The 11,354-nt window shown below is 38.2% G+C and overlaps 1 protein-coding gene across 1 annotated transcript; it reads left to right on the forward strand.

Annotated features, from left to right (window-relative positions):
* Positions 1–907: 907 nt before the first annotated feature.
* On the forward strand, positions 908–5,582 carry LOC102307203 (alpha-amylase). Its single transcript, XM_005924635.1, has 9 exons — positions 908–1,128; positions 1,427–1,573; positions 1,823–2,020; positions 3,116–3,346; positions 3,632–3,765; positions 4,111–4,333; positions 4,422–4,543; positions 4,675–4,800; positions 5,329–5,582. Exons 1-9 carry the CDS (start codon positions 961–963, stop codon positions 5,516–5,518), a joined length of 1,539 nt encoding a protein of 512 aa, XP_005924697.1. The 5' UTR covers positions 908–960; the 3' UTR covers positions 5,519–5,582.
* Positions 5,583–11,354: the final 5,772 nt, after the last annotated feature.

The raw sequence follows: 11,354 nt of genomic DNA on the forward strand, positions 1-11,354 counted from the left end.
ACAATAGCGTATATATGCATAAATGTTTGAAGTATCTACTTAAAAATGGTACTGCTACCTTACCTCATCTACATTTAATCTGACTGTTTTACAGATGGCATCAAAGTATTTTTTGATAAAACATCACAACTACTGAGTAATATTCATCTTTAAATATTATATTTTTCTTAATTTTTTGAGAAAAGCAAAGTACTCTTCTAATTTTCATAGTAAAATTCATACATTTTCATTCCTTTTAAAAGGGGATGTGAGCAAAACACAGTCTGCTATTTTTCCTGCTGAACACAGCTAAACATATCTATCGAATTTTCAAGGACAGTGGCGCTATTATCCCTGTTTACTTTTCCACTTTTAAACCCCAGAGTAAATAGTGCTCAGAGTGATTCACTTTCCCACAAATGACTGCTATCACAAGACACACACATACACACACACACGTACATGAACAAGAAAACCAAAATAAAAACAATAACAACACAAGATAAAGCAAAGAAAAAAGTGTTTCTTTTGAGGCATGATTAAGTTCGTGCTGAGCAATGTCATAATATGACGATGGGGGTAGATTAACTGGCAGTTCTAAAATGACCATATGTGAATGTGATCATTAATGTTTGTATGTCTGTGACAGACTTGTGACATGTTCATGACATACTCTGCCCCTCACTCTACAGGCTCCAGCACCTCCTCTGACCCTGACTTAGATAAGTGGAAAAAAATGGGTGGATGGTTGGATATTATGTACCTTATGTTTGCCTTTCTAATCTTGCCTCAAGGATTTTCCCCCTTTTTGCTTGTTTTACAAAAGCAAGAAAGTGTGATAAAAATGCACCTGTTTGGTTTCCACACCCAATGATATATGCCATTCTCTCATTGGTTCAGCAGAGGAAAAAGTGAGTATAAATACTTTGAAAACACTGCGGCAGAGTGTGACTGCTTTTGGTTTTCTCATCGATCAAAAGCATGAAGTTGTTCGTCTTGGTGGCTCTGTTCGGGCTTGGCCTTGCCCAGCACAACCCCCAATTTAAGAATGGAAGGACTGCCATCGTCCACCTGTTTGAATGGCGTTGGGCTGACATTGCTCAAGAGTGTGAACGCTTCTTGGGTCCCAAAGGCTTTGGCGGAGTTCAGGTCTGTATAGCTGAGCATTAAGGGACACATTGGACAATCCTTTCTTTTCCTGTTTCATACACAGACACATGTGTGTGTTATGTGTCTGTGTGTGTTTATTTTTGCTATTATTATCAAAACTATTATCAATATTATCAAACTATGCTTTTTACTTTCTCATTAGAATGACGTCTAAACTATCTTTTACTAATGTTTTGACTCACTAGCACTGAGAATTTTTTTTTTTGCAAGGAAGTCCTGACTGTAGCGCCAAATAACAACAACACTTGTTGTTTTTTTTCTCCTTTGCACTCCTCAGATCTCTCCTCCAAATGAACACATTCTGGTGAACAGTCCCTTCAGGCCCTGGTGGCAGAGATACCAGCCAATCAGCTACAACCTCTGCTCAAGATCTGGCAGTGAGGCAGAACTGAAAGACATGATCTCCCGCTGCAACAATGTTGGGGTAAACTAAATTACAGTTGACATTTAATGTTAGGTATTGCAGACTTCAGACTTCTTCATTTGACAGACGTCATTTGACAACAAGTTAATACCAGATTCCTTTTATGATACTTTTAGAACAACATTATAGAAACAGTACCTGGTGGGTTAGAATAAATTCATGAAGATCAACAATTTAACAAATTAGCATGATTTGAAATGACCATGCAAAGAAAATGAATAAAACTGACCTAGTTATGTTAACTAACAGGTTAACATATATGTGGATGCTGTTATCAACCACATGTGTGGATCTGGTGGCGGAGCAGGAACCCACTCTTCATGTGGAAGCTGGTTTGATGCTGGCAAAGAAGACTTCCCCAGTGTCCCGTATTCTAACTTGGACTTCAATGACAATAAATGCAAGACTGGGAGTGGTGAAATTGAGAACTATGGTGATATATATCAGGTAAGAAATGTCACACAGACAAGTCAAACTTTATTTTAAAAGTTTACTCATTTAAACATTGACTTAAGCTCTTCATACTGATTTCTATTATTTTGACCTTTCTGGCTGTTTTACACCAAATTCCTTTTTTGACTGTTGGCAAAGTCTACCTACAGAATCAGGAGAGGAGGAAGTAAATTATATACACTGATACATCTTAAACTCTTGAAATTTTCTTTAATTTCTTTAATTAAATTTTTTAGACAATTTTTTTAGACGTAATTATGTTGTCTAGCAGTTACCTTTAACAGGCTAAAATGAACAATTTAGCATCTTAATTGTGTCAATAAAAACATGAATATAATAATTTATGATTATTATGATGCCATCACATTGCTTGGCAATCACCTTACAAAAATAATAATAATTATATAAACGAGTAGGACCTGACCATTGTAGGGGATCCAAATTTTTTGTTGTCTATGTAATTATATAAACAGCAAATAATATCCCTGTTGTCTGACTTTTCACATGACAAGACCAAGGAAAACAATAGCATGAAAAAAATGATACATTTTTAAAAATGTATTTGTAAGATAAGCCTTAAAATACACATACGGTTATGATAGCATTTTAATTTTAGTCATTACTGACTTTTTGGGGGTTTTTTTTAGAAAAAGGGAGTAAACAACACCAGGAAGACTGAAGCTTTAGTTTATTAAACATGCCGTTTTGAAATAGCAAATCTTATTAAGATCAAATAAATTGCAAAATTTTAAAGCATATATTTTATACTTGATTTTCCTATTACCAAATATTCTAATAATATAGTCTATACTTTCAGATGCTAAACACAACCAGAGCATATTCCTTGTTGTTCATTGAATTTCCTAATTTGAACTAAATTTTCAAAACAGGCAAAGCTGGAAAAAAAGTCATCTTTAGTTAGAGAAGAGACATTTGTCTCTACCTTCTCATCTTTCTTTTAGAATGACTACATTGATTTCGCTAAACGTTCTAATTGAGAATACTATAGTAGAAACATATCAATTCCAGCACAGTGTACAATGTCTTGCTTCTTAGCTCCACAATCTGAATAAATATGAACTGCTGTAGGTACGTGACTGCCGTCTGGTGGGTCTGCTGGATCTTGCCCTGGAGAAAGACTATGTTAGGGGCAAAGTGGCCGAGTTCATGAACAAGCTGATTAACATGGGTGTGGCTGGATTCAGAGTGGATGCCTGCAAGCACATGTGGCCTGGTGATCTGAGTGCTGTCTATGGTCGTCTGAACAACCTTAACACCCAGTGGTTCCCCGGTGGCGCCAGACCTTTCATCTTTCAGGAGGTCAGTTTTTCTGGACAAACTGTATCTAGAGCAGCCATCAAACAGCATGGAAGAGAAGCATTTACAAATACAAACATTCAAGGAGAACATTAAAGTAACTACTATTTGGCAAGAAAACAAAAGCACATAATGGTATACAAAATGAAGATTAGGGTAATAACAGAAAGAAAGAGAAGCAAAGTGATTTTATTTATTTAACCCCTTTCTAATTTACAGATTATGGATGATATACATTTTGAACTGAATCAGCTTCCTGGGGTATGAATTTCGCGCTTTTCACTCTAGGTTATTGATCTGGGAGGTGAGCCCATTACGTCTAATGAGTACGTCGGCCTTGGAAGAGTGACTGAGTTTAAATATGGTGCCAAAATGGGAGAGGTCTTCAGAAAGTGGAACAACCAGAAGCTTTCCTACACTAAGTATGTGTTGTTTCTACTGGTATATCTAAGGAAAATTTTACACAATTTAATAGAAAAGATTTCTTTAAAGATATAACAGAGATATGTCATTGTTAACATTGTTAACAATACTCTTTGTAAACTACTATAAAGGTGCAGGGTCCGACAAATTGGTTGTCAAAGTCAATTTCACATCAATTATATGTTGACTTTTTGAGAATGAGAATTTTACAGGAGTGTAGTTAGAGCAACCAGTGCAAACTCTATCTTAAGTACTGGTCTGAACAAAGACTTTGTAATGATCAGCTATAATTTAAAAATATATATATAATAAAATACATTTCTTTTTTTCTTTGCTGTGTTTAGGAACTGGGGAGAAGGATGGGGTTTCATGGCTAACGGGAATGCTCTCGTCTTCACTGACAACCATGATAACCAAAGAGGCCATGGTGCTGGCGGTGCATCCATCCTTACATTCTGGGACCCCAGGCTCTACAAGATGGCTGTTGCTTACATGCTTGCCCACCCTTACGGTGTAACCAGGGTCATGTCTAGCTATCGGTGGGACCGCAACATTGTAAACGGACAAGTATGTTCACTTGTCATGGAATGATGCAATATTTAGTGTGTATCAGACACTTTTTTGTTGAATCCGTTCATTAACGCTTGTATTATAGGATCAGAATGACTGGATTGGACCCCCCAGCAATGGTGATGGGTCAACCAAGCCTGTTACTATCAACTCTGACCAGACCTGTGGGAATGGATGGGTTTGTGAGCATAGATGGCGTCAGATCACGTAAGTCCACAGAAATCAGGAGAAAGCACACTGACCTTATGCAAATTCACATTGTTCTGCTTTGTCAGCTAGACCATCAAAACTGTAGATATCATGTATTATGATTGTAATTTGTCCTTTCCCCTATTTAGTAACATGGTCACTTTCCGTAATGTGGTCAATGGACAGCCTCACTCCAACTGGTGGGACAACCAGGGCAACCAGGTTGCCTTTGGGCGTGGTAACCGTGGTTTCATCGTTTTTAACAATGAGGACTGGTAAGGATTATGTTGTCTTTGTTTGTGTGTGTGTAATTTAAAAAAGCTTAGTTCAAAAATGTCTGTAGTTTTTAAGCTTTCAAGCCTTTTCAAGACTACACTACTACAACAATAATAATAATAATATTAATAATAAGTATTATTATATAATTATTAGTTATTATATAATTATTATTATAGGATCTATATAATTATCATATTATCCACAAAAGACATCTGGAAATGAAATGTCTATAACTTTTGCTGTTACTCCAAACCAGCACTGTATTATTTTGGTAGCAGATTTGACTGCTGAGTCAGTAAAACTCTCTCAACAGAGAATGAGAAAGATGAACTGCATCCCTTTTTATTTATGTTTTTTTTTTTTTTTACCAGATATGTAATGCCTTCCTTTGCCCAAGTGGTATTATATTGCTTTATATTTGGGTTTTTTGTCTTGAAAGCAGAATAAATATGAGAAAGCAATGGAGTTTAATGGTGGCACTCTTACGACTTTAACACTGGGTTGACCTCTATTTTCGCTTTCAGGGACCTGAATGTCACCCTGAACACAGGCTTGCCTGGTGGCACCTACTGTGATGTCATTTCTGGTCAGAAGGAAGGAAGCAGATGCACTGGGAAGCAGGTCAGTGTTGGTGGTGATGGCCGTGCCACCTTCTCAATCAGTGGCAAAGATGAGGACCCCTTCATCGCTATCCATGCAGATTCTAAGCTGTAAATCCCAGAAATATGACTTCAAATAAATCTTTAAAATTCAAATAAAGCTTATTTTAAAAACTGAAGATGCTCTTTGTCATTTTTGACTTTTGACTTTTGTTTATATTCAAATAATAGACTGACATGTAAATATGTTCATGAATATGTTTATTTATAATAAACACTCTTCAGGGTGTGAAATGAAAACCCACTCATAATATTTAGTCACAATGTATTAAAAAAAAATACATCTCATAGTAATGGTGGTCCTAAAATAAAGTAATGACACATTTTTATTATTTCTTTCCCTGGTGGGTGGGATGGGCTCAGAAAAGAATTAAAGGGTGAGCTGCAGTACTTCACTTACGTGTTATATTTATTATGGGGGGGAATTATATCCATTGAGTACAGTAACATAGACAATGTTACACCCTGAAAAGGGGATAAATCAATCAATCTCAGACACAATGCTGAGCTCCATTTTAACTACCAACAGAGCGCTCGCTGCTTAATAGTATCCTAACAGTACAGTGAAACATGAATCACCTAAACATTCCTAATATTCTAGTGGTACATTTGCAGATATAGTCAGTACAGCTCAACACATATATTTGTGCAGTTCAAAAGCAAAAATACTCATCTTTTTTCTTTTTCTTTTTCTTTTTGCCTGTCCTGTCCGGCACTGTAGCATTCATAATTGTTGTTTGAAAGCCAAGAGCAGATTTATTTTCCCGAATGGACCTTATGCTATACTGGTGTACTTAAGTGTCGTAGTTTATTAGTTATTACAATCAAAATGGACAGGATTGCAGGATGGGAAAGAGAAAGAAGAAAGAAAGAGAAGTTGGGAAGACAGTAAAAATAGAGGAGAAATGGGGTAGAAAGATAGAGAGAGAGAAGATACTGGAAATCTGCTTAACCACCTGCTTAAGAAGAAAATAACACAGTAAGGAACTCACCGTAACCACCAACATGCTATAACTACCGCATGTTGTTGAATGCTACTGAGCAGCATCACAACTAATAATGCATGATATGTTTAGAGGTAGGACCCAACCAAGATAGTGTGTGTCTGTTTGTACACCTGTGTGAACATTTGTGTTTGAGTTTTGCATTATTATTGAACTTTGATTTTGTTATTATCTATAATTTCTAGTCGTTTGGTTTCTGCGTTAGAGTTCTTATTCTCCTGGTTTCTGTCTATGTTCCATAGTTGCTCTGTCTCCCCTGTCAGCTGTATCACCTAGCCAAGTCCGCGTCTCTGTGTTATGTTTCTTGTTTTACTTTGAAAGTCCATGTCTCTGCTTCCCTTGTCTCCTTAGGCCTCCCTTGTTTCCCTCCTGTCTCCCATTTCCTGATTGCTCCATCTGTGTATTTAAGCCCTGTGTTTTCCTTTGGTCTGTGTTGCGATTAGTGTTGGGCAAGTTACTTTGAAAAAGTAATTAATTATAGTTACTAGTTACTTCTTCAAATTTACTAACTGAGTTAGTAACTGAGTAAAAAGATTCAAAAAGTAATTAATCACTTGAAAAGTAACTATTGCGCTACTTTAAAAAAAAAAAGTTTAACTCTCTGCGGTCCACGGTATAATTGGCCATTTTTCACTACTTTTGATTTTCCCTCTACATTTCACCTTTAAAAACTATTTACTTTGCCTTGTTTGGTATCATTCTTTTCAGCACAACCTCACGTGTCTGAATTTAAACTTATGTTTTCATTTTGACATACTGTATTAACACAATTGATCTAAAATTAGACAAAAAACATAAAATCCGAGTAGAAAAAGTTATATTTTTTACTGTAACAACCACAAACATGTTTAATGAATCATATTTCATAACTTTAAATGCAAATTTAAATGTCGATTTTAAAATCATATGCACAAGTTTTGCAAACAAAGTTATTTGCATCCATTTACCTTTTACCCTTTTTTAAATAACCATTTCAAACCATTTACAGACCAATCACGTGTTCTGCATTCAATAAGAATGAAATGCAAATTATTTGTGCCACTCCAAATATTTCTGCCCACTATAAAGGAGAACATCACAGCCTAATACCTGCAGGTCTGACAGCAGCAGGTGTATCACTCCTGTTCTCTACCTGGAGACAGCAGTCGCCTCATTGTTCTGATACACAACACAAAACTACACAACACAAAACTATCCACAACACTACACACTAACTACACAAGACAACACATTAACTACACACTGTGCTGGGCAGCTCTGTACCTGCCTTGAGGGAGCAAGTCAGGGCTGGCGAGCTTGCTCTCTCTATCTCTACCTCCACTTCTTTGCCGCTGCTGCAGCAGACTGAGCTTTCCACGGCACCGCTGCAGATGCTGCATTTGCAGCATCAGAATCCCTCTTTCTTCACGTCCTATTCTGACCACTCCTCCCCTGGCTCATGCTTGGCATAAATGTGGTCAGGGTATGAGGAGCCGGTTACCGCTGCTCCGGCTCTTTCTGTTTCCTTCACCACTCCTGCTTCCAGGAGGAAGCATCGTCCGACAGCGCTCCTCACCACGCTTGGAACCTCTGACTTCCTTGGAGCAGCTGGCCGAGACAGTTAATGAGGATTCGCCACCCACTGAACAAAGCGTGGTGCCAGGATCTACGGTTCCACTAGTGTCTGTTGAGACTTTGACTCCAGATTTTTCCATCTCGGTGAGTGAGATTGACTGTCTGGCGCGAGCTCTTACTAAGTCTGGAATAACAAGAACAGACACTGATGTTTCCAGTTCAGAAGAATTGAAGACAGTTTCCTGTGTTTTAAACTACTGAACGTAGGACTCTTCATGTTTCCCCACCTGCTCATATGCTCAGTTATTAGCTCAGCATTCAGCTCAATCATTAGCTCCGCCGTCTGTTAAGCTACCTGTTCAGCCAGGCATCTCTGTACCTCCTGACCCCGTGTCTGTCTCTGCTGGAGGGTCCGAGGGACTTGTCAGAAATGGTGCACAGCAGCACTTCTTCGGGAAATTGCGTTGTATAATCCACCAGAACTAATACAAAATAATATCGTACTCTGTTGAAATGACCGACAAGCCATTGCCAGTGTGTTCAAATGGGACCTCCATTACCAGTAAAGGGCACATCAAGTGACCATTATTTTATTTTTTTTTACCAAACTGTTCTAGTGGTAAATCCTCCATGGAGTGAATCACTGGAGCTGGCGGGGTCATCTCCTCCTCCCTATGTGATCATGACCTGCTATTAAAGGTCATGATCACATCCCAACATACCACCCCAAAAGGTTATAAAACCCCAGCCAATTTGTTCCTAGAATTAGGGGATGCAACAGGTGGGACCTAACTGCAGCCTTTACTCTATACATTTAACCTTAAATTTAATATGCAGTGGCATAATGGGATACTTGAGAACATCCCCATGAACACATATGACATCCACCTACTAAAACCTCCAACAATGCCCTGGGTTGAACCAGGCTTTGGTGGACCAGAGTCTGTGTGTAGCCTGTGTCCACCACAGCCTAGTGTATACCCCAATGACACCTTACCGGAATGCTGTACGTCCATCCTGGATCAGGGGACGGTCCCAGAGACCCGGTGATGTGGAACACCTGCCCCACCTTCATCAATGGACACTCCCGTCTCAGTACTGACCTTACTTTAAGTTTGATTCCATAAAAAGTGACAAAAACATTAGCGTCCGTTGTGCGTGGGAAGAAAACTTCTTTTTACAGCGAAAAAAACCCCTAAACTTCCAAGCAAGCACCGAGTGCGCAACGACGTAATGGGAAATTCACAGAGAAACTCGCGGATTCTTCACTGACCGCTGCGGCACACCTGCACCAGGGTAAACCTCCGCCTACCCTACTCCTGCTTTACAGGTGAAAATAGAGCAACAGGACCGCTAGTCTTTGACTTTATTTATTTTCTGCTGTGTTTTACTTGCATCTATTTGAAAGAGTGAGTGTAAACACACAAAAAAAATATTTTATGTGCTGGAATGTGCAGAAAATAGGTTTAAATATTAAACAAATTTCTTCCAGTCAGAGAATGTTGCATATAATTAAATTTTTGCTTGATGCATAAAGTTAAAAGATTAAAACTAATAAAACAAGTTTTAAAAAGGGACCTTTCCATTTGATTACATTTTGTATGATGGATTATGTAGAAAAAGTAGAATTGGGCTGAAAGATCTATTGCTTTATCACCTATTCAGGTTGTAAATCGTGTTTTTAAAAAGTAACTAAGTAACTAAGTAATTAATTACTTTTGAAAATAAGTAATCAGTAAAGTAATGGGATTACTTTCTGGGGGAAGTAATCCGTAATTAGTTACTGATTACTTTTTTCAAGTAACTTGACCAACACTGGCCACCAGTGCCAGTATCTGCGCTTCTCCCTCCGATGGCCCAGTCTACACAGCTCTTGCGCTGACTCCACACCTCTCCAGATCCTGGTGTCACAGATGAGCCACAGCTGCCTCATCATCTTTGTTGGCACTGCCCCTTGAGCCTGCTGCAGCAGAGGCATAGACCACAGCCATGCCAAAATTATATTTATTAATCATGTAAATTGGACCAGAATTGGACATGATCCGCATGTCTATTCAACGTCCAATGTTTAGTTGGGCCTGATTATTCAGGACCTTGTATGTATTGTGTCGACAGAGGCGGGACAGAGAGCGATTGAAGTCAACCCAGCTTCCCCTGTCATCATTCTGAGACGGCATAAAAAGTCTTAACATCCAGCATTATGTGTTAAAAATGATCAGAGTGAACAAACAGAGCTTTCCTTTATTTGCTAATAGTAGATCATTTTTATCAATTAAACATGTAATCGATAGTTCTGATCAGTGTGTTAAAAGAGAAATGTAGTTTGAATATTAAAAAGGACTGTTCTAATGTCTGAATTTTGTCTGTGTACATAATCCTGCTTTGAACTTGGCAGGTTAGCGTGTCCCTATACGAATGTGGAAAGATAAGCAACGTATGCAAATTCCATGATTTTGGATATCATAAAGGTTGAACAAGGAACCATATTTAATATGTGATTTTTCTGATAGTTAATTATACTTAACACTGATATGAATAGAATCAGGTATATAAAAAAAGTATGTGTACTTTTAACCAGTGTAATAAATAAGAAAATATCTATGCAATGATTCTGAAGACAGGCCTCACACTGAGAGTTTGACCTTGGTGTGTGTGTGTGTGTGTGTGTGTGTGTGTGTGTGTGTGTGTGTAACATGGGAGGGAGTGAGCAACACTGAGGAGCCACTAGTCTGAAAGAATGTCTAACTAATAAATTGTATGATAGTAAAAAGAAATAGTATTGAGTATTTTGTGGTTGACAATATACTGACAATATACTGACAACATACTCAACACAAGTGTTGGGACTAACGCGTTATTAAGTAACGCGTTACAGTAACTACGTTATTATTGTGGTAATGAGCACGGTAACTAGTTATTATGCCAAAACCAGGAACGCGTTACTCGTTACTGGGATTTAAATAGGCTCGTTATTCGTTACTTCGTGTGGTGGCTATCGCTGAGCTTCCACAGATTCAATAACATTAGCAAGTGGTGGAAGCCAGCAGGTGGATGAAGGAAAAGGGAGGCAAGAGGAGAGACCCGAAGCAGCCGCCGGTCCGAGTATCAGGTGAACTGAACTTCAGGTAAGAAGTTATGACCTGCAGTGTATCTGAGTCACATATAAACCAAGTTTAGGTGGAGTTTATTTTCGTTATGCTGACTTTTTTGTACTGCATACTAGCTAGCATGACGGAGTTTCTATACAGTAGGGTGGGTGCTATGTTACTGATGTTGAACTTTATTTTGTTCATATGGTTAATTATTAGAGTTGCCAACCGTCCCGTAAAAAAC

Source organism: Haplochromis burtoni, unplaced genomic scaffold (assembly GCF_018398535.1).
Source record: "Haplochromis burtoni strain Fernald_Lab_line unplaced genomic scaffold, NCSU_Asbu1 Contig_78, whole genome shotgun sequence".
NCBI classification, from domain to species: Eukaryota; Metazoa; Chordata; class Actinopteri; order Cichliformes; family Cichlidae; genus Haplochromis; species Haplochromis burtoni.